Source organism: Diabrotica virgifera, chromosome 2 (assembly GCF_917563875.1).
Source record: "Diabrotica virgifera virgifera chromosome 2, PGI_DIABVI_V3a".
Classification (NCBI taxonomy): domain Eukaryota; kingdom Metazoa; phylum Arthropoda; class Insecta; order Coleoptera; family Chrysomelidae; genus Diabrotica; species Diabrotica virgifera.
Window position 1 is genome coordinate 69790843 of NC_065444.1, and position 24564 is coordinate 69815406.

General features: G+C 34.0%; 1 protein-coding gene across 1 annotated transcript in view; it reads left to right on the forward strand.

The window, feature by feature from the left end:
* Positions 1-3807: 3807 nt before the first annotated feature.
* LOC114340339 (telomere length regulation protein TEL2 homolog) overlaps positions 3808-24564 on the forward strand; it is a 65000-nt gene continuing 44243 nt past the window's right edge. Inside the window, exons 1-3 of the mRNA XM_028291079.2 lie at positions 3808-3987; positions 4103-4304; positions 12910-13183. Of these exons, the coding sequence (XP_028146880.1) occupies positions 3935-3987; positions 4103-4304; positions 12910-13183 (529 nt within the window). The 5' untranslated portion in view covers positions 3808-3934. The remainder of the gene's footprint in view (positions 3988-4102; positions 4305-12909; positions 13184-24564) is intronic.

Below are 24564 nucleotides of genomic sequence, written 5' to 3' on the forward strand. Positions count from 1 at the left end.
CACCTCTCATTTTAAAAATTAATTACTCAGTGATTTGACAACCGATTTTGAAAAACTTTATATCGCTGGATAGGTGAATGATCTTTATTTAAATTTACAAAAAAATATACTGGGTGTTCTATTAAAAAAAAGTCAGCAACGTTTTTTTCAAAAATCCGCCATTTTTCTTTTCGTATTTGAAAGCGATATAAAAAATTCAGTCCATTTAGACAAAACTTTTGCTAAAATAAAACATTTCAGCGAAAACCGCATATTTCTATCTTGAGCAGTTTAGAAGTTATAGGCAGTTAAAATGGGGGAAAATATAAGTGGACACCCGGTATATCGGCGCAAGATAGACGCGGTTTTGAAACAGGCGGAAGAGGTCTATGTTCAGCAGTGGACCTTTGAAGCTGCGTGATGATTATTAGTCCATAATAACATTGTTCGCTAGTAGTACCTACCTATCATTCGTTTAACTTTTTCAGATGTGTCATTATCGCACTTTATGAGCGAACCCAGTTAGGTAATAGCTATTTGTATAACAAGGGAGGAAAGTGCTAATTTTCCTCCCGAGAATGAAGTTTACTGCCCGACGCGTAGCGGAGGGCAGTAATCATTCAAGGGAGGAAAAGGCACTTTACTCCCATGTTATACATATGGTTTTTCCACCTTCCTCAAATAACAAGTCATTTTTTCATTTTTACTTAATTTATTTATGTAACTAACCAACAAAATTTATTAGAACTAAAACGAACAATTAGGTACAATATAACTGTCAACTGTCAAATATAAGTCAAATTATTAATGTAAACATTGTTAAAGCAGAATAACAATTTACTGTTTTTTACCATTCTGCAAAATACAGAGTGTTTTTAAATAAACGTTAAAATGTATAGATACTTACGTAATAGAAAATAGATATTGTACAGGGCGTCAATAAGTTATATTTCATGAATGAAATACCATGACGTCACTTTTACTTTTCCTCCCTAGGGAGGAAAAATATTTTCCTCCCTAGGGAGGAAAAGTACAACTTTGCTCCCTACAATCAGGTCCGGAAAGGTATACTTTCGGTAGAGGTAGGTGGAAAACTTATTTATGACCTCAAAATTGCAGTGACCTATGCTGAAGTTTTATTCAAATAGGCACTTTTAAAAATATACACTTTTTTGCAGGGATGGGAAATGTGTAGGTCGCTTGGTTTTCTATCATAATCACTTGGTTCTAAAGCCATGTCCAAAACCTGCAGAGTAGGGTATTGCGAAAAAAGTCAAGTTGATAATTCCTTATCGCTATAGTGCGGAAAAGTTGTGATTGGTAATTACAAGAAAAAGAAAAAAAGAATTATTCAAATCGGACTTTATCTTCCGATCCCGCAACAGGCCTAAAGATTATGAAAAAAAATTAAATTTTACCTACAAAAATTTTTATTTATCCTTCGTGTACTTTTTATTTATCGCTATAGGAAAATTTATTTACAGTTTGCATAGTAGAGTAATAAAAAAAATAGATTTACGCATTTAACGAATATCTTCCGATCCCGCAAGGTCAATCAAAATCTATAAAAATTTGAAATTTTTGATGATTTTGATAAATTAAAAAACATTTAGTTATCTCATTTTTCTGTTACATTGTGAAGCTCTTCACTTGTATGACTTGGTATTGTATGACAATATTTAAACAACCGAGAACTCAAAACAAGGTGGTGGTTGCAGTTCTAGCTCCACATGCACCCCTCTCTCCAACCAACCAATGAGTGTGTGTTTTTTACATTATGTACATATTTTCATTTCTTTTTCATCTGTTTGTGTCCAGCTCTTAAACATTAACTTTGGATTGTGATTTCTTGGTAAAATCTGGCAGCGTGGACCTTGATTTAAATGTTTTCCTGATGAATCCATCTGTTGATTGGGGCCCACATACATTAGCATTAGACGATGCTTCCTTGAGCAACTTTAGACACCGCTCGTCAGCTTGCATGTGGCAGGGATAGTTTTGTATATTCCAGTCTGGCATGTCTCCCGATGTAATGCAAGAAGTTATATCTTCATTTGAATCTCTTCGAAGAACTGGTGGAGACGATAGTTTTGTAACATTCCAGTCTATTATTTCAGTGTAGTCCTGTGTTTGAAAATTTAAAGTAGGAGGGATGAAATTTCTAATACTTTTGCCCTTGGCTTTAGTCAGTCTGGCTTTTAACACTCTCCTTGGCCCTAGCTGTCTAATGTGTTTCCTTTATCCCTACTACTTGAAATTTTAAAGCACAGGACTAAACTAAAATAATAGACTGGAATGTTGCAAAACTAACTTCTCCACCACTTCCTCGAAAAGTTTCAAATGAAGATATAACTCCTTGTACTACATCGGGAGACATGTCAGACTGGAATGTACAAAACTATTCCTGCCTCAAGCCAGCTGATGAGCGGTGCGGTGTCTAAAGTTGGCCACGGAAGCATCGTCTAATGCTAATATATGTGGGACTCAATCAAGAGGTGGATGCATCAGGACAACACTTAAATCAAGGTCCATGCTGCCAGATTTTACCAAGAAATCACAATGCAAAGTTGGTGTTTGAAAGCTGGACACAAACAGATGAAAAAGAAATGCACATAATGTAAATAATGTAAAAAACACACACTCATTGGTTGGTTGGAGAGAAGTGTGCGTGTGGAGCTAGATGTGCAACCACCCCCTCGTTTTGAGATCTGGAGATCTTTCGAAGAGCGTCACAATGTAACAAAAAATCAGATAACTAAATGTTTTTTAATTTTTCAAAATCATCAAAAATTTCAAATTTTTATAGATTTTGATTGACCTTGCGGGATCGGAAAATATCCGTTAAATGTGTAAAACAATTTTTTTAGTACTCAATCATGCAAAGTGTAAATAAGTTTTACTATAGCAATAAATAAAACGTACGAAGGATAAATACAAATTTTTGAAAAAAAGGTAAAATTTCATTTTTTTCATAATCTTTAGGTCCATTGCGGGATCGGAAGATAAAGTCCGATTTGAATAATTCTTTTTTTGTTTTTCTTGTAATTACCAATCGCAACTTTTCCGCACTATAGCGATACGGAATTATCAACTTGACTTTTTTCGCACCACCCTACCGCAGAGGCTCATACAGATTCTGGAGAGGGCTAAACTCCACAGGATTGCTTAGCTACCTACGCAGAAGGATGTCAAAAATTGTTATTTTTACCTCTTCTGTGTATATTATAAGGACAAACTTTCTTTATACTCTACGACAGGCATTAATATCGTTTAATATGACATTCATTACCTTTTGCTTATCTTTACAATGTCTTTACCTATATTATTCACAAACTTATCATCATTTCTTCTAGGTCTTGTGATGGATTTTGGTTAAAGTATGGTTGGAGATATTTAAAATACCGTTTACCTATGTTCATCTTCAACCATAAATTAACATTGATATATACATATGATCTTTGATTTTCGTTATTTTATCAGTTGAGGGAAAACATTGTCTTATACTTCTGTGTTTCCCCTATCATAAGTAGGTTTTAGGTTTTCATGCGATGTTGCAGATATTTAATATTATTATCACTAATATCATTGTTTAAAAAAGAAACTGTTTCTTTTTTAAACAATGTTAATACTAAATTAGTGTCCCTAATTAAAAAATAATTCGTGAATAATGTCATACCTGTGCAAAGATCCAACGTATAATATCAACTGTATGTGCCAATATTTATATTAATGTCAATCCCTTATGAAAAAATAAGTGTATCCGTCTATGATGATACGGATCATTTTGTAACTACTCGTTTAACTTGATTAATTGCTAACTTCACGTCGCTTTCCAGCTGCCAAAATTTGTATCATGGCCGACGACTGGCCAAGTCACCGTTTTTGCAAACTCTAGATAAAATAAGTATTTTTTTTGAAACTTTTTAGGAACATTGTTTAAACTAATTGCAACAAAATGGAGAACTTCTTTCCGAGTATGTGGAAGGTCCGCGAGTTGGCTGATAAAGTGTAAGTAAATAAGCAGATGGCTATCAATATTTTACCTAGATTTAATGTTTTATTTCTCTTCTACTACACTTTTTATTTTTATGATAAGTGTAACTCATAAATCTATTCTTTGTAGTACGAACGTAGTAATGAACTATACAGAAGTGGAAGCGAAAGTTCGAGAAGCCACAAATGAAGAACCTTGGGGACCTACAGGACAAATAATGCAAGAATTAGCTCATTCCACTTTCACATACGAACATTTTCCAGAAGTTATGTCTATGCTTTGGAAACGAATGCTTCAAGATAACAAACAACATTGGAGGAGAACATACAAGGTCTGTAACACTTATTTACTTTTTTTACAAGACAAGTGTCATCCCTATTATGCTGTAATTGTTTACTTAAACCTGAATAACTTATCAAATTTCTTACTTTATTACCTAAAAAGATTTGATGTTTTGATTTTCACTCCTGAAATTGTTTTCAAAAAGATTATTAAGAAAAATAGTGTTTAACACCTTAAGCGCTTTGTGTATAAAATTTATACACAGTAGTCGAGTCAAGGGCGCTGTGTGTATAGATCAGGAGTGGCCATGCTCCTTGATAGTCAGAGCCATTTTTCAAAATTTAAAATTTTTCGTGAGCCGCAATTAAACAATCATTTAAAAAGTGTAAAGAAGGTATTAAATTTTTCTCTCAGTATTTGGATTTCACGAATTTTAAAACAAAATAGAATGGTTAACATCGTTATTTCAAATATGTAAATAATTCTGTAAGCACCCTTTACTATTTCAGGATACTTCGATTCTTCATTATCCTTCCTTTTTTTCTGGGACAGCCTACTGATCATCTTCTACTGTCTCTCAAAAAACACTCTTTAAGACTCTCTCTTCCTCTGTTCTTACCACATGACCTACCCATCTAATCTTAGCTTTTGTATATCTGATGATGTTTTGTCAGTTGTTAGTACAATACACAGTCACCAATTCAGCTTTGGGGCGCCTTCTCCACTCTCTTGTCAATTCATCTCTTCGAGGGCCAAAAATATCATTCTGAGAACTTTCCTTTCAAAAACCAGCAACATATTTATTTCCAGCTGATGTAGAGTCCATGTTTCACTTCCATATGTAACAATTGGGTGAGTAATTGGCATGTACAGTGTCTTAATTTAGATTTTCTTTTTAGCAGCTTAGATCTTAATCATGATGATAGGGATTCCATGCAGCTATCGTTGCTGAGATTTCTTTTTCTATGTGATTGTCATATGTGATTACTGCTCCTAGATAGTTAAACTTTTTTACTTCTTCTAAGTTGTGGTCATTAACCTTCCGATGACCAACCTTTTTTTGTTACACGTTTGACAAAAAAATGAAGTTTTTTTTTTTTTTTTTAATTTTTTTTATGGCATGGACTTTATGTCATTCAGCCAGTCACAACATGAGTATTAGTGTCATGTGTAGTGTGTATGTTGAGTAAGTGTCTTGTTACTTTGCAAAGTTGACGTCATTAGCGTAAAACTACTTGGAATTACACATAATAGACGGTATTTTACTAAACATCAACTTCAGAATATATTTTTTATTCGTAAAATATAGGGAATTAAAGTCAAATAAAGAAATAATGAGTTAAAAATTGAAAATACTTTTGACAATACGTTAAAAAATATGGTATTAATAAACCATTGTTGTTTTGCTTATTTTTATTTATACAGAGAGTTGAACTTGTTACGATTTTCATATAAAATTGGTTATAACTTTGTAAATACCCTGTATAACATAACAAACCTTTATATTTTTGTGATGGAGAAGTTAACAGGATTTCGAATTTAAAATAAAATATAGGGTGTTCCATTAAAAAAAAAAAACATAAGTTTGGTCTGCCACTGTGTTATCGAACACCCTGTAACATTCTAACTAATTTTGTAATGTGAAGCTCAAAGGTGGCTAAAATTTTTGTTATTAACTTTTATTGCTATCTATTACTATAGCGGAGCTATTGAGCTTTACCCTACTAATCAATCACCCTGTATTGCTCATTTTGTCATTGTCACTATATTGCTTCATCCATAAATTAATTCTCAAGTTGATGTTAGCTTTACTGATTTAGCAAAAGCCTTTGATAGAGTAAATCATTCAGTACTATTAAAAAAACTGAGGTCATATGCATTTTCTGACAAACTTATAAAATTCTTTGAATCTTACCTTACTGACTGTACTAATGTAGTCAAATTTGGGAACTGCTACTCAGACAGTTTTATAACTGGGTCAGGTGTACCGCAAGGTTCCATCCTTGAGCCTTTACTTTTTTTTATGTTCATAAATGACATCACTGATTATATAAAATTTGCCAAGTTTCTTCTATTTGCAGACGATTTAAAATTATTTCTTACAAAAAAAAAATGAACATGACTATTAATTTACAACAAGATGTTCAAGGTATATCCACATTCTGTAAAAATAATAATTTGAACTTAAATGAATCAAAATGTAAACTATTGACTTTTTCTAGAAAGCGAGAAATAATAAGAACAGATTATTTTATTAATGAAGTAAAACTTGAAAGGTTAACAAAAAGCTGAGATCTAGGGGTGTTATTCACTAGAGCACATTCTCCTTTAATGAGCACTTTCTCAAACTAACTAATGATTGTTATAGACAGTTAGGCTTTATCCTAAGATACAGTAAATACTTTTATTGTGACACTACAATTAAGCTTTTTAATGCATATGTGAGGTCAAAACTCAAATATTGTTGTACCATATGGAGTCCCTCCACCATATCACATAGTGATATGATAGAGAGGATTCAGAAGAAATTTTTGAGGTCTAATATCTGAAGAAATTTGGGATTTATCCTTTTAAGGTTTCCTATAACTTGCAGAGAATGCTTTTTAACACTGTGTTATTGAGCGAAAGACGTAGAAATGCCCAAATCACTTTCATATTTAATATAGTTTATCAAATCATAGATTCTCCTACGATTCTTTCATTTATAAATTTTAATGTACCAGACCAAAGACTTAGATGTAGACACACTTTATTTAAAATAACTCCAGAATATGCAAACTCCCCCATGGCAAACTGCTTAATGGCAATGAACGATTTATCTTAGTGAAGACCTTGACCTATATAATATGAAAAAGAGTACTATGTTACATAAACTGTGATATGGGCCATTCCACGAACATACGCCTGTTTTGGATTATTTCGACAACGAATATTTTACTGTGCAACATAAGAAGTACGAAAGTAAATGGCGCTAATAATTGGCTCCAATAAACAACAATGTAATTTGCAATTTACTTTCGTTCTTCTTATTTTGCACAGTAAAATACTCGTTGTCGAAGTAATCCAAAACAGGCGTATGTTGGTGGAATAGGGTATACCCTTATTTATTGTTTTAAAGTGTATTTATTTTATTGTATTGTATAAATTGTATGTTCTTATTTCTTTGTATTGACGAACTGTGTGTTTATAAATGGCATCATTGCTGTAAATGTGCAGTATAAATAAATAAATAAATTGCATTGCATTTTTGTCAGTTATCATATATGCATATTTCATCTTCATCCTTTTTATTGCTATTTGTCACTGTGAGTGATCACATAGTGATCACTCATCACAGTAATAAAATTTCACTTGTCTGGTTAAATACTAACCCTCAACCCGATGGGCAAAATAAAATTACATTGTATTTCCATATGGGTGAGGCCTAACAGGCTCAACCATCTTCTTCTTGTAGTGCCTATCTGTCTCGGATATTGGAGAGCATCATGGCAGTCTGTACTTTGCACACTGCTGCTCTAAAAAGATTTGTGTTTGTTGTGTTGAACCATACTCCAAATACTACCTGTGACAACCAATTAGACAGAGGTCCCAGTATACTGAAGTCACTTGAACTCTATTCTGGGTGCCAGGACACACCGGGATAGACGGTAATGAGAAAGCAGATGAGCTGGCAAGGAACGGTTCATCAACTTTATATTTTGGCCCAGAACCTGCTCTAGGAGTACCTAAAACAATAATTAGGGGACAAGTCAGGGAATGGGTCAAAAACAAACACAAAGAATACTGGGGGAACGTACCTGGTCAGCGACACGGGAGGCCCTTAATAAGGGAACCCTCAAAACGGAGAGCTGAGGAACTAATAAAATTACATAGGAGTCAGCTCCGCATAATTACAGGTCTTCTCACGGGTCACTGTGCCCTAAAAGGACACCTGAATAGAATTGGGCTGTACGAAGGGAACCTTAACTGCAGACTGTGCAATAGGGGAACTGAAACAGCACATCATGTACTGTACGAGTGTGAGGCTTTGGATCACAAAAGGCAGGCTATTTATGGACAACCAAAATTAAGTCCAGCAGAATATGCCACCCAACCCATGCTAGGGATGTACAATTTGGTACGTGGAACCAAGCTTGTGGATTGGGTGACATAAAAGGTAGGATGGTTGGCACAATAAGCCCATGAGGCTGCAGTGCCATCGGAGACATATGTCAGACGACCTCCAAAAAAAAAAAAAAAAAAAAAATACTGAAGTCAGAAGTCATAAAAGCAATACAACAAGCCAAAAACAATAAAGCACCTGGACCAGATCAAATCCCTGTTGAGCTACTTAAACTTTTGGATGAGGAAAACATTACCTACTTGACTACTTTCTTTAACAACATTTACAACGAAGGAAAAATACCAGATGATTGGTTGGAGTCACTGTTTATAGTTTATAACATTACCAAAGAAAAGCAGGCCCACCAAATGCAGCGATTTTAGACTAATCAGTTTGATGAGTCACACACTTAAGATACTTTTACGTATTATACAAAACCGAGTATTCCTTCTGTGCGAAACTAGAATGGGTAATAAGCAATTTGGATTTAGAAATGGTCTAGGAACTAGAGAAGCACTATTTTGTATGCGCGTTCTATTACAAAAAAGTTGTGAAGTCCGAAAGAACGTTTATGTTTGTTTCATCGACTTCGAGAAGGCATTCGACCGAGTACAACATGATACACTTTTCGATTGCCTGCAGGCAGCAAGACTTGACCACTACGATATAAGACTGCTGAAATACTTATATTACAATCAAGTAGCCTCTATCCAAATTGGAGACAGTCGTACTGAAAAACTGCCGATAAAACGTGGAGTACGACAAGGTTGTGTTTTATCACCCACCCTTTTTAATCAAAGATTCAAAGATTCAAAAATTTATTGACTACGTTAACAAAAAAAAAATTTTGAATTGTAGCAAGTCAATTTGATATATATAAAATACATGAGATAATGTGTACATATATACAATATAACATATAGAAATATAATTACATTCACGCACATTTACAAAATATGACATCGGAAAACATAGTGAGTAATATTCATGTCCATGATACTGCTTTAAAATGATCGAAATATTCACTAACAGAGTAAAAAGCAAATCTCAGTAGATATTTTTTCAGAATGACTTTAAATTTATTGATTGTAAGGTTTTTAAAATCTATAGGTAGGACATTATATATGTTAAAATCAATTGAGTTTTTTTGTGATTTACTCAAACGATATTTGACTGTTCTGATATTATTTGCACCTCTTGTGCTGTAATTATGCAAGTCAGACTGTTTAACTAAAGTATCTGCAGTTTTGTGTGTTTCCACGAGAACATTGTATAGCCATAGTGTTGGCAAGGGCATTATTTTATATTTAATAAATAATGGTTTGCAAGATTCCAAGTAACCAACTTTTGCAATTATTCTAATTGCTTTTTTTTGCAATTTAAATATTGTTAGTGCATTGCAAGAGTTTCCCCACAAAATAACGCCACAGCTTAAAAACGAATGGAAGAGAGAAAAATAAATTGTTCTTAAGGTATCAACACTTGTAACAAGTTTTAGTTGTCTAAGTAAAAATAAAGTACTGGAAAGTTTGCCTTTGAGATGGTCAATATGGTTATACCAAGTCAGTGTGTTGTCAATTGTCATGCCCAGCAATTTTACAGTATTTTTTTCCACATGAGCATCGAATGGATTAGTTGAAATAAATAAATTTTGAGTTTTGGTGTCATTTAGTCAAAAGTTTATTTGCTGCGAACCATGATTGAGCATTTGAATTTATGTTCCTAGAATTAGTTTCTAAAAGAGAACGATTTCTGTCAGAAAAAATAAAAGTAGTGTCATCTGCAAATAGTACTGTTTTACATGGAGTACTTAATCTGTACTCTGAAGAAATCTTTAGGGAGGCTTTGGATGACAGACAAGAGGGAGTAAGTCTAGGCGGAGAAGTAATCAACAATATTAGATACGCTGACGATACAGCCATTCTTGCTGAAAATTTACAAGATCTTCAGACACTACTAAATCTAGTCAGTGAAGCAAGCTATCGGAGAGGCCTTAAAATCAACATTTCAAAAACAAAGTGGATGGCAGTTGGAAAGATTAATATAGATCAAGGTCAGCTTTCTCTTGATGGAGAGGAGTTAGAACAGGTAAATCATTTCAAGTACCTTGGCAGCTGGTTAAATGTAAATTGTGACTCTGATGAAGAGATAATAACTAGGATCGAAATATCACGGAAGGCTTTTATGACCTGGAAACCAGTTTTATGTAATAGAAACCTGTCGATGAATATTCGAAAGAAGGTGCTGAAATGTTATGTGTGGTCTATCCTATTGTATGGTTGTGAGACATGGACGTTAAAAACCACAATGCTAAACAAAATAGAAGCATTCGAATTGTGGTGCTATTGACGAATCCTAAAGATATCGTGGGTTTCGCACACTTCCAATGAAGATGTTCTTCAAATGATGAATTCGGAACGTCTGCTCATAAGCATCATAAAGAGGAGAAAAACAGAATACTTCGGCCATATAATTAGAGGACCTAAATACCATCTGCTTTGCCTTATAATACAAGGAAAAGTGGAGGGAAAGAGATGGATTGGTCGAAAGAAACTTTCATGGCTGCGTAATATTAGACAATGGTGTGGCTGCACAGTAGAAGAATTATTTCGCGCAGCAGCCGATAGAGAGAGATTTCAGGAAATTGTAAACATGATGACGGCCAACGTCTGAATACAGACACGGCACCTAAAGAAGAAGAAGAAGTGTTGAACCACATACATAGATTTTTCAGCTGGGAAATCCTTCTCCTTTCTGGTCCTCGTTTTCCTTCTACTTTTCCCTGTAAGATTAGTTACAGCAGTCTGTATCTCTCGCTGTTCATCATGATGTGACCAAAGCATTTGATTTTGGCTGTTTTTATTGTGGTTAACAGCTCTTTTTTTTGCATTCTCAACAAAACACCCTTATTATTGTAATGTGATTGGTATAAGATATCTTCAGGATTCGATAATAAAGCCACATTTTAATCAACTCAATTTTCTTTCCGATGGCATCTGTGAGAGTCTACGACTCAATTCCGTACAACAGTACTATAGGAAAGATATAACATGGTAACCTGATTTTTATTGGTCATTGATAAATCATGACATTTGAATAGCTTAGCTATTTTTTGAAATGCAGATCTTCCTTTATCTATCTTACATTTGATATCTAGAGAATGGTCTCAAATTTCATTGACGTTAGTACCAAGGTAGTGTATGTTTTAACTCTTTCTATTTGTTGATCTTTCACACTGCTTTGTCCAAATTGCTGCTCTTTTTTAGAGGTCATCATACATTTTGTTTTCTTCATTATCATCCAGCTTCAAAAATCCACCTCTTCCTTCTGTTTCCATCCTAGTCTATCTTGCACTGCTCTCATCCAGTTTTTATTTAGCCTTCTTAAATTGTCTATTGTCTGTCCTTCTTATAGATGGTTGACCGATGCTTCTCTTGCCTTCCCTTGGTCTCTATTCCAATAACCTCTTTGTCTATCACCCATCTGTCATTCTAGCTATGTGTCCTGCCCATCCCCATTTTAGTCTGGCTATCGTTTCAATGACGTCAGTCATCTTGGTTCTTCTCCTGATCTCTTCGTTTTTTGTCTCACGGTTATTTCTAACATGGGCTGCTCCATTCTTCTCTGTGACTCTCAGTTTACTAGCCGAGGATTTTGTTAAGGTAAGTATTTCTACTCTGTATGTCAAGGCATGTGGGCAGCTCACTTTTAAAAGTTTCTCTGAGTTTTCTATATGCTGCCCACCCAAGACTGATTCTTCTTTTCAGTTCATGAGTCTGATTATCTGATTTGTTTTCTTAGTGTTTATTTAGTGAAAGTCCATATCTCTGACTTGCTTCTGTGATTCTATTCATTAACTCATGGAGGTCTTCAGAATTGTCTGCTCAGAGTATTGGGACCGTGCAAGTTCGGAAAAGCGACACCTGGTTTCTTCGCTCTGCATTTTTATTCGCACTTTTAATTATATTGGCCAATCATATGGTCCTAGTTGCTGGATAATTGTCAAGGCCATAGTCCAAAAAAATAATAGGAAGAAAAAATAAGATTCAGGTTATGTTATTAAAACGTAAACAATTGTATGTAGTAAATAAAATTATTTATTAAAATGCAGTAATGCAAGCAAAATACAATTAATTACATTTACCTTTATATAATAATTGCATATCTTATCAATATTGTGGAGCAATATATAATTTTTCTTCTTCATTGACAGTAGATATGAAATATACGTCAAGTTGACAATTTCAATTGACAATGAATTATTTAAGGAAGTTACAATATTTCTCCGCTATTCTCGCACGATCGTTTCTCGTATCGCCTCCAAGTACTTGCACACCGCGAATATGTTGAACAGCAGTGGTGATAGTATACAACATACATCCCTGACGAACCCCAGACTTGATTTTAATGTCGTCAAATTCTTCTGTCTCTGTCCAGATAGACTCTGTTTGATTTCAGTACATATTGATTCCACACATGTACTGGAGTGTTAAGTACATTCTCAAAACGGTGTTGTTAATCATCTTTTTAATAACTTAATTATTTGTTACAGTCATTACTCGTTCTAAACTACCTAATAAAAAATGGTTCAGAAAGAGTAGTCACATCAGCAAGAGAACATATCTATGATCTTAGATCTTTGGAAAATTACACATTCATAGATGATATAGGAAAAGATCAAGGAGTTAACATTAGACATAAAGTAAAAGAACTTATCGATTTTATACAAGATGATGATCGCCTAAGAGAAGAAAGGAAAAAGGCCAAAAAGAATAAGGATAAGTTTATTGGAATGAGTTCGGATACATTTGGAAACAAATTTGGTGGTAAGTTTTTATTTTTAATCACATATTCAATGAAGACAAGTGATTAGGTAATTTCATAATTTCATTTGCAATTCTTATTATCTTTATGCCCTTGTGTTTGCAATTTTTATACAGGGTGAGTGGGGAGGAATGTGCCAAACTTCAAGACTGTATAATATACATAAAAATAATCAAAAATAACTCATATGTTGTTATTCGATTTTCATTTGTTTCCGAGATATGGTGTTAAATTTTTCTTACAAACTGACAATTTATTTATTGCTCTAAAACCGGTTGTGGTGCATGTTTTGACATATAATTAAGAATTTTATATTTACCATTGGCGCGCATACGGATAATAGTCTGTAATTTTTAAATATAAAAATGGTACGCCACTGAAATATTTCAAATTAAAAATCTTTCTTGAATTCCTCGTTCAATTTTTGACAAAAAATCTATCTTCCCTTTTTTCATGCAACGTTTCATTTTTATGCAAAAAATAAAACATCTTAACGCTTACAAAGTTTTCGACGAAGTTTCTGTATGACTGTAGAAACTTATTCTGAATATGTTGTAAGCGTTAAGATATTTTATTTTTCTACAACCACTATTCAAAGTGCACTTTTCTGCACGGTTTTATGTTAGCAAACTTGATATTTTCTCACAGTATAAGATATTTGACATTAGTGTGCAGAAAAGTGACGTTTCTGTGCCGCAAAGTTCTTTTCGGCACAGTTGACTACCTCATTCTGAGTAACGTTATATTCTGTTTACATCCGTGGTTAAACTTTAGACAAATATATAACCTATAAGACAATTATTATATTTAACTATAGCATAGAAACTAAATTATGGATGTTACAACTGTTTTATTTTACAATTTTATTCTTATTAAACATTTTATAATTATCAAATAACCAATAAGGATTTAGCAACCTGTGCAAGAGACGTCGAATGAAGTAGGTTTTGTGTAAATCCGTGACTGCATAAATATAATGTCAATAATGTGTAATAATTGTTTAAATTTAAACAAATTAAGGCAGTGCATTAATTTTTTAACTGATTTCTGTGCAATTTATTTAGGTATAAGGAATTTAAATTGATTAGTAGGTATTAATTAAATACAGTTTCAAATTTATCACATAGGTACCTATTATAATTAATCGTCGTTTGGAAATTGTGATTTTTATTTTTAGGAAAAACTGTGCTTGTAGAAAAAGTATAGTGTGAAACACGTGCAGAAAGGTAATTTCTCACTCGTTTGAATTGCGGCACTCGCTTGCGCTCGTACCGCAACTTTTCAAACTCGTGAGAAATTAGTACCTTTCTGCACTTGTTGCACAATATACTATTTTTGCATGAAAACGAAGCATCGTATGAACAAACATGAAGATAGATTGTTTGTCAGAAATTGAACAGGCAATTTAAAAATAATTTTTAATTTGAAATATCTCAGTGGCGTACTATTTTTTTTCTTTAAAAAATTCAGACTATTACTCGTACGCGCGCCAATGGTGAATATAAAATTCTTAATTGTGTGTCAAAACATGCGCAACAACTATGTCTTAAAAACCACCAAATTTCATTTGCACACCTCAACCGGTTTTAAAGCAATAAATAAATCGTCAGTTTGCAAGAAAAATTTTAACACCCCATATCTCAGAAACAAATGAAAATCGAATAACAACATATTATGAGTTATTTTTGATTATTTTTACGTATATTATACAGTCTTGAAGTTTGGCACATTCCTCCCCACTCACCCTGTATAATTCGCTGTTAAAAGTACTCTATACAGGGTGTCCAGAAACTCTACCGACAAACGAAGACAGGAGATTCCTCAGATAATTTTAAGACAATTTAACCCAATTCACCTAGTCCCAAAATGCTTCTTAAGGGAGCTAGAGCTCTTTGAAGATGGCGTCATGAAATTAGTTTTTCGTAAATACCTCCAGAACGCTTCTATTGAGAAAAACGAAAATTGGTATGCATATTTACTTTTCAGAGATGAATCGATTCCATCCATTGCACATTTCTAGTACCGGTCATAGGCGTGCGTTTTGGGTGGAACAACGGGTATTTATCGCATAACTTTTTTGTCCTTAACTTTTATGCATTTTAATACCGGATTATTAAATTGCGAGGTATTCTAGTACTAAAAGGTACTCTTGATTTAGGTCGGTAGGTTTTCTAGAAAAATCGATTTGAAAGTTTTTCGTTTTTGGAATTTGAAAAAAAAATTGAAAGAGCTTTTCAACAAAAAATGAAGTATTTTACCAACATAAAGTAAGAGTAACTTTTAGTACTCGAATACCTCATAATTTAATAATCTAGTGTCAAAAATGCTCAAAAATTCAAGACCAAAAAGTTGTGCTATAAAATAACTGTTGACCTACCCAAAACGGACGCCTATGACCAGTATTAGAAATTCGCAATTAATGAAATCGATTTATCTCTGGAATATAAATAAATGTACCAGTTTTCGTCTTTCTAAACAGTTTTTTTTGAATTTTTTTTTTTAATTTTAAAAAAGCGAAAAGTTTTCAAATCGATCTTTCTAGAAAACGGTGTGTCCTACCGATTTAAAACAAGAGTACCTTTTAGTACTAAAATACTTCCCAATTTAATAATCCAGAATCAGAAATGCATAAAAGTTAAAGATAAAAAAGTTATGCGATAAAATAACCGTTGCCCTACCCAAAACGGACACCTATGATCGGTACTAGAAATTTGAAATGGATGGATTAGATTTATGTCTTGAAGATAAATCTTCTTCTTGATGTGCCTATCCGTGACGAATGTTGGCGATCATCATGGCAATCTTCACCTTATCTGCAGCAACGCGGAAAAGCTGCACAGATGTTGTATTGAACCAGGTTCTGAGGTTTTTTAACCAGGATGTTCTTCTTCTTCCTGGACCTCGCTTTCCAAATATTTTTCCTTGCAGGATGGCTTGTAGGAGGGCATATCTGGATTCATTTCGCATAATGTGTCCAAAGTATTCCAACTTTCGAGATTTGATGGTGGTTAGTATTTCTCGGTTCTTCCTCATTCTTCTAAGAACCTCTTCATTTGTGACAGTATTAGTTCATGGGATTTTAAGAATTCTCCGATATAGCCACATCTCAAATGCTTCCAACTTTCGGCACATATCCTCGTTCAAGGTCCATGATTCAACACCATAAAAAAGGACAGAGAAGACGTAACATCTCAGCATTCTTACTTTTATACCAACAGAAAGGTTGTGGCTCTTGGAAAACGCCCCCATACGGTTGAAGATTGATCTAGCTTTTCCGATGCGCGCTCTTATTTCTTGGTTATTGGTCCATTCTTCATTTATTATGGTGCCGAGGTAGTTGTAGTGCCTCACTGTTTCTACAGGGGTTTGGTTGATATAGAGTTGACCTTCTGTTATCTTTTTCTTGCTGACGATCATAAGCTTTGTTTTCTTTACGTTTATATTGAGTCCATACTGCTGATTGTAATACCTGATTTTGTCCATGAGTACTTGTAGGTCTTCTAGGTTGTCCGCAAATACTATGGTGTCATCTGCATACCTGATATTATTTAGCCGGTACCCGTTTAGTAGAATACCTTTTTCAGTTTCGTGCAAAGCTTCGATAAATATTCTTTCAGAGTAAAGATTGAAAATTAGGGGGGACAAAATGCAGCCTTGCCTCACTCCACGCATGATTTTGACATATTCGGTGAGTTCACCGTCAACTCTGAGGTTTGCAGTCTGATTCCAGTAAAGGTTTCTAATTATTTTCAGATCTTGGTTGTTAATTCCTGCTTCTTTTAGTATTTGCATCATCTTGGCGTGTTGTACTCGATCAAACGCCTTCTCGTAATCAACCAGACATGCGTATACGTCGCAGTTTACGTCTCTGCATCTCTGGAATAAGACTTGTATTGAAAACAAAGCCTCTCTCGTACCAACAGCATTTATGAACCCGAACTGGTTGGGCGAAATTTGACTTTCACATAGCTTGTAAATTCTCGTATGGATTACCTTTAGGAACAATTTTAGGAGATGACTCATCAGGCTTATCGTACGGTATTCTTCGCACTTTTTGGCTCCTGGTTTTTTTGGAAGTGCAATAAACTCAGACTTCAGCCATTCTGTTGGTATTTGTCCAGAGTTGTATATGTTGTTGAATATCTTTGTGATTATTGCTATTGATTCGTTGTCCATCAGTTTGAGTAGTTCTGCTTGTATATTATCGGGACCTGCTGCTTTGCCATCCTTTAGCTGTGTTTTGGCAGAATAAACTTCCTGCTGTAATATTCTTGGTCCATCATTTACCTCTTCTTCTAGCTCAAAGGTGTTATCTCTTTGGTCTTCAAACAGTTTTTCTAGATATTCTTTCCACGTTATAATTTTACTCTGTTTATCTAAGATGATGTTTCCGTCAGAATCAGTTAGATTTCCTCCCTGTCTCCGTCTTAGTCCACCTGTGAGTTCTTTAACTTTCATATGTACATTGTGACTATCGTACTTTGATTGTAGAATCTCAATTTCTTGGCATCTCTCCATTGCTTCTTTTTCTTTCGCTTCTCTAATGTTCCTTCTTATTGATATATTGATTGTTTTGTATGTGTCGGGGTCATTTTTGGCATTTCTTCTTTCGTCCATTAGTTTCAGGATCTCATCTGTCATCCATTATTTCTTCTTGGTTAATTTATCTGCCTTTAAGTGTCTATCCTTTACATTTTGAACTATTTCGGTCATCTGTTTGATCATTTGTTCTTCGTTCGATGCGTCTCTAATTGCAGTCACTTGCTCGTTTAACGTGGCTTGGACCCTCATTTTCGTGTCAGGGTCTTTTAGCATACGTAGGTCGTATGATTGTGATTTCTTTTTCTGCACTATTTTGAGTTTGACGCGAAATACTCCCACCAGTGGAACGTGGTCCGTCTCTTAAGTCTGCTCCAGGATAAGTCTTGACAGATGTAAAGCTGTTTCGGAATCTTTTGTTTACTAAAATGTAATCTATTTGATTTCTAATAATTCTCCCGGGTTTGTCTTGAGGGGATTTCCATGTGTACAGCTTTCGAGGTGGTAATTGGAAAAATGTGTTAGTGACAACGAGTTCTGAGTCTTCTGCGAATTTTTCTAGGAGGTCTCCTCTGTCGTTTCTGACTCCAAGTCCATGTGCGCCGATTTACTGCGTCTTATCTCCAGCTCCAATCTTGGCATTAAAGCCTCCCATAATGATAAGAACTTCCTGTCGTGAAATTTTCTGTATAATTATGTTGATATTCTCATAAAACTCAATAGCTTCTTCCTCTTCTTTGTCTGCAGTGGGAGCATAAACTTGGATAATATTTATATTGACGGGGTTGGCTTGTACTTGTAGTAACATCACTCTCTCTGATATTGGCTTAAAGTTAGTAACGCATTTGGCAACTTTGGGTGATACGATAAATCCGACTCCATATTCATGTGATCCATCACTTTTTCCCGAGTAGTATACCTTGTGATTTTCCACTTGTATTTCCCCAGAATCTGGCCATCTCATTTCTGCTATTCCCATGATTTCAATATGCATTCTCTTCATCTCCTGTATTGCATTGTGGATTTTTCGTGCTTTATATAAGGTTTTGACATTCCATGTACAAATCTTGATATTCTTTCTGCACTTCAATTTATTATCTTGTGGTGAACTCAAAACTGTCCTCCCCGGAGAACCGATCGGAGGACTTACTGAAGATAAATACGCTTGCCAATTTTTGTTTTTCTAAATAGAAGCGTTCTGGAGGTATTTAAGAAAAACTAATTACAAGACGCCGTCTTCAAAGATCTCTAGCTCCTTTAGGAAGCATTTTAGGACTAAGTGAATTGGGTTAAATTATCTGAAAATTATCTGAAGAATCTCCTGTCTTCGTTTGTCGGTAGAGTTTCTGGACACCGTGTATAAGCTTGTTCAATTGAAACATATCTTTGGTCAAGTTAGCCTTGGAAACAATAATTATGGTATTCACTAAACTGACGTTCTGAAATGTTAGTTATGTTGTAAACGTCACACTGATTTTTTCCTATTATTTGTATTTGACTGCGATTTTGAGTATTGTGACTTGAAAATGGCGTTTGTTGCTAATAATCTGTCCAAATATAATAAGAGTGTGGCCATCCAAATTCAATGTTCTACAGGCAAAGTCATGTTAACAGTTTTTTTCATCCATGAAGGAGCCTTGCTCATAGAGTTTACAGAACCTAGAGTGCATATCAACAAAGACCTGCATAATGAAATAGGAAGCGGCTCATTAAGCAATAGGGCGAAAACATCCAGAAAAGCTCTCATGTGGCGTCATTCTTCTACACGACAATGCTTGATCTTGATGTCACCAAGAAGTGAAAAGAAATCTACAATGAAAGAAATAAAGTATATTAGAGTATCCATGCTATAGTTCCGATTTATTGTTCTATGCTATGATTTTTACATCTTTGGGCCACTGAGAATAGCGTTAAAAGGTAGTTTTCAGATGGACGAAGAAATACAAAATACTGTTTAAGAATTTTTCAACCTACAGCCACAAGAACTTTTAAACAGGGTATGCATTGGTTGGTGAAACAATGACATATTATGTGCCTTAACATGTTGCGTGCGGATGTAATGAGTTAAGACTTATACTCTGAACTAAAATTAATTTTTATCTAAGAAGCTCATATATCCAATCGCATACATGCGAGCCGTCCACACATTGGTGGAGGCACTATGTGGCTCACATGTCTGCCATCTGCACATAAAGTGTTAAATATTGTGGTAGTTATTTATAGAAGTGTTTGCCGATAAGTTTTTTCTGGATTAGAGATGCATTTCAATTGAACAATCCTAGTATATAAAAATATACTACAGAATGCCACATTCTTGGGAATTATTAAATTGGATAAAAAATTACATTATCTAATCATTTTTTATTTGTGGTAAATATCTGTTTGATAATAAAATGATAACCACTTTTAATTGTTAACAAGTATGTACATTATTTTACAACAAATATTATTATCTTATTATGAGTGGCTTTTACTGTTTTGTTTTATTTTATTTACTTAGCAAATAAAATGATGTGGCTTAAAAAGATGAACTGCATCTGATATACAAAGATTACTAGAAGATGGGAAATATAATTATTTCAAAACTCTAACATGAAGTAAAACCACTTCTATGTAATAAGTATATTTAATGCAATTTTAAAAATCCCAATTAAGTTGTTAGTTAAGTAGTTAAGTAGTAAAGTTCATTCAGAACGTTAATAGTGGGATTACTTATTCTATTTTGGATTCACTGATGATGGACTGATAGGTCCGAAAACGTTCTGAATGAACCTATTTTATTCAATCCATTGGGATTTTTAAAATTTTATTAAATATACCTATTACATGGAAGTGGTTTTACTTCATGTTAGAGTTTTTAACTATATGGTATACAGCCAACCCAGGGAACTACCCCTTTTAGGATAATTATTTCAATACTGCTACACTGTTGGACAGCAGTGTATCTTATCTTGCACCAAATATTGGGACCATGCAAGTTCGGCAAAACGACACCTATTTCTACGCTCTGCAACTTTATTCGCACTTTTAATTATATTGGCCAATTATATTAGTCCTGGTTACTGGATAATTGTCAAGGCCATAGTCCAAAAAAATAATAAGAAAAAATAAGATTCAGGTTATGTTATTAAAACGTAAACAATTGTATGTAGTAAATAAAATTAGTAATTAAAATGCAGTACTGCAAGCAAAATACAATTATACTTTTATATAATAATTGCATATCATATCAATATTGTGAGCAACATATAATTTTTCTTCTTCAATGACAATAGATATGAAATGTACGTCAATTTGACAATTTCAATTGACAATATGAATTATTTAAGAAAGTTGCAATATTTCTCCACTATTCGCACACGATCGTTTCTCAATTCCCTTCCAAGTACTTGCACACCGCGAATAAAAAAAATGTAAGATGATCATAACCACAATTGTGGTTGTGACCACAAATAATCAAACCAATATGAAAGCAAACCAGACAAATAACCAAAAAATAATATTGTTATTTGCTTATTTTCAAGGACTGCACGTGTCTCGGTTCTTGGCCACTCTTTCTTTAAATCTGTAAGTCAAAATAAACAAATACATTTCTGAAATATTTCCATTTTTTTTCCTTACTCCCTTTAGTGTCTAGTGTTTTGTAAGGCATTCAACTTACATTTTTAAAATGTGTTTTAGCTTAACACATTGCGTGTGGATGTCTGATCCTAAGACTTATACTCTGAACGAACAAAAAAAAGCACACATTAAAAATGTGTATAATCAATGGCATACTTACCTGCATGCAGGTAAGTAAAAACGCAGAAATAAGGCAGCCACAAAATATAACAATAGGAGAATACAACATTGAGGGGGTAAAAAACTTTACATACTTGGGATCCCTAGTCACATCTGATAATAACGTAGCAGAGGAAGTGAAGAGGCGAATATTTATTGCCAATAAAAGTTATCATGGCTTAATTCGGCAACTAAGATCAGGCAACGTCGCAGGGAAAACAAAATGCCAAATATACAAAACCCTAATAAGACCGGTACTCACATACGGCTCAGAAACCTGGACACTCACTAAAAGAGAGGAAACATTGCTAGCCACCTTTGAAAGAAAAATCTTGCGACACATATATAAGGGCACAAAAGAAAATGGAATTTGGCGAAGAAGGTACAACTTTGAACTATACGAAATATACCAGGATCCAGATATCATAACATTCATTAAAATAGGACGGCTGCGTTGGATGGGACATGTAGAAAGAATGGAAGAAGGCGAAATACCAAACAAAATATTCAAACAGATGCCAGTAGGAAAAAGAACAAGAGGAAGACCGAAGCTGAGATATTTAGAACAAATAGAAAATGATATAAAAACCTTAAAAATAAAAAACTGGAGAAAAAACGCATGAAACAGATCAGAGTGGAGAAGAATCCTGGAACAGGCCAAGACCCAGAAAGGGCTGTCGAGCCAATGATGATGATGATGATAATCAATGGCATACATTTGCCCATCCGACATTGGTAAAGGCATCATGTGGCTTACATATATACCATCTGCACGGAACATGTTAAGACAATTTTATCATCATCATTCTCTTTGCCTTATCCCTATGCGGGGTCGGCTTCCCTAATTGCATTTTTCCACACAATTCTATCTTGGGTCATACCTATCAATGTTAATCCCCTTTACCAACATGTCCTGCCTTATCGTCTCCCCGATATGTTAAGACATATCGGGGCAGACAGGTATGCGCACCTCCTTTATCTTAAAAATCATTCTGACACTGAGTATATGAAGTTTTCACGTCTTATCGTTTATCGTTTATAATGTAAACGTTTATCTGAAACATATATAATGTAGAAACTCTGGAAACTCGGGACATAGACTAAACACCGTTTTTTCTCCTTAAAGAAACAAAATTTATTAGTTTTGTATACAATAATTATAAAAACATATTTACATACCTTAAAGAAAATCGGTTTTATAAGTCTTTAACATTCTAATCTTTAAATTAACAATAACAAATAATACATTAACAAGTTTAAACGATAATAATTAACAGATATGTAAGAAAATATTAAATTAGATCTTAAAATTGCCGGAACAAGATTTCTGTCAATTTAGTGTCAGAATATTTATTATTCTTCTATTTCTTTATAAATATCCTTTAGCCTTTTTACATACCAGGTTTTCATTATTACATTTTTTTTAACAACTATATTAGAGGGATTGAGTCAGACCTAATTAATAATCCTAAATCCTTTTGGAAGTATGTTAATGACAAAAGGTCAGGTCATCATTTACCTAATTCCTTATTTTACCAGGAACATACAGCTTGTAATGGTCTAGATATAGCCAAGTTGTTTATGAATTTCTTTCAGACAGTGTACATACCTAACAACAATCACTCTCAATTGCCTACAATTTCCGGAATTAAAAACTCAAATGTAAGCATTCATACACATCCTATTTCTGTTTCTGATATTTTTAATTGTATTAGCTCGATTCCCAATAAGCTCACTACTGGTCCAGATGACGTCCCAAATTTCCTGCTGAAAAAGTGTGTTTGTACGATTGTGCTATTATTTTTATTATTTAATAAATCCTTGGAAACTTCGACGTTTCCGATGGCCTGGAATGAAAGTTATATTGTACCTGTATTTAAGAGTGGTCTGAAGGATAATGTTGAAAATTACCGTGGTATCTGCATCCAATCTGCTATTCCTAAGCTGTTTGACTGCCTTATAGCTAAGCAGCTTTCTTGGTCTTGTCGAAATTTACTCTCTGAGTCACAACATGGTTTTTGCAAAAATAAGTCCACTGTGACAAATTTGGTGTGTTATCAGTCTGACCTTCTTACTCAGATCGAGGATCGTAAGCAAATCGATGCAATATACACAGATTTCTCTAAGGCCTTTGATTGTGTGGGATCATCATGACTGCTTTCGTAATAGTAAGTGTCTAATGTTTGATGATGATTTAAAATTCTGGAGAGTTATAGAACCAAGATTTGCTACAGGAGGATTTAAACTGTCTACATGCCTGGTGTGTTCAAAATAGACTTAATTTAAATACCAATAAGTGCTCTTTCTTAAGTTTTACACATAAGGTTGGGAGGGTTGAAACGAGTTATACTATATGTAACCAACCACTCAATCGCGTTTCTTCCATTAAAGACTTAGGTGTCATTATGGATGAAAAACTATCTTTTGTAGAACAAATTATTACTATTTCTGTAAAGGCATATAAGCTTCTAGGTTTTGTTATGAGAAATTGTAAGTGTTTTTCTGTGGTAGCAACGAGATTGGCTTATTGCTCAATTGTTAGGTCCTTGTTGGAGTACTGTTCGGTAGTTTGGTCCCCTTACTATCAAAACCATGGCCCTGATTCTAAATCAAATTTCGACCAAAAACAAGTCGCTTTCAATATGGCGACTGTCGAAATTATTTGACACGGAGATGAATGAATGGCCAAAAGCGAGGTTAGGTTTAGTTTAGATGTGTTTTGTTTATTTCTTGCAAGGAAAACTAAATCAAAAGGTATTATAATATAGCTGGGTTTAATTGAAATTTGCTTGTTTTGAGGAATTAGATAGAATAGTATTAAATTAGAAATATAATAATTGAGAATGTCCACAACATGAATCATCAACTCAATGAAAGATGTGAGGTAATAATCTGGGAAAATTAGTAAAAAACAAGGAAAATTAATTACCAGCTATTTTATTGCTGGACATGCTGAAATCAAATCTTAAGATTTCCTATATTAGTAATATAGCTGTGCAAAGTCCACAGAAAGTGTGTTATTTTGTTTATAAACAAATTAGCACTCCGAAATCTTTTTTTTTTA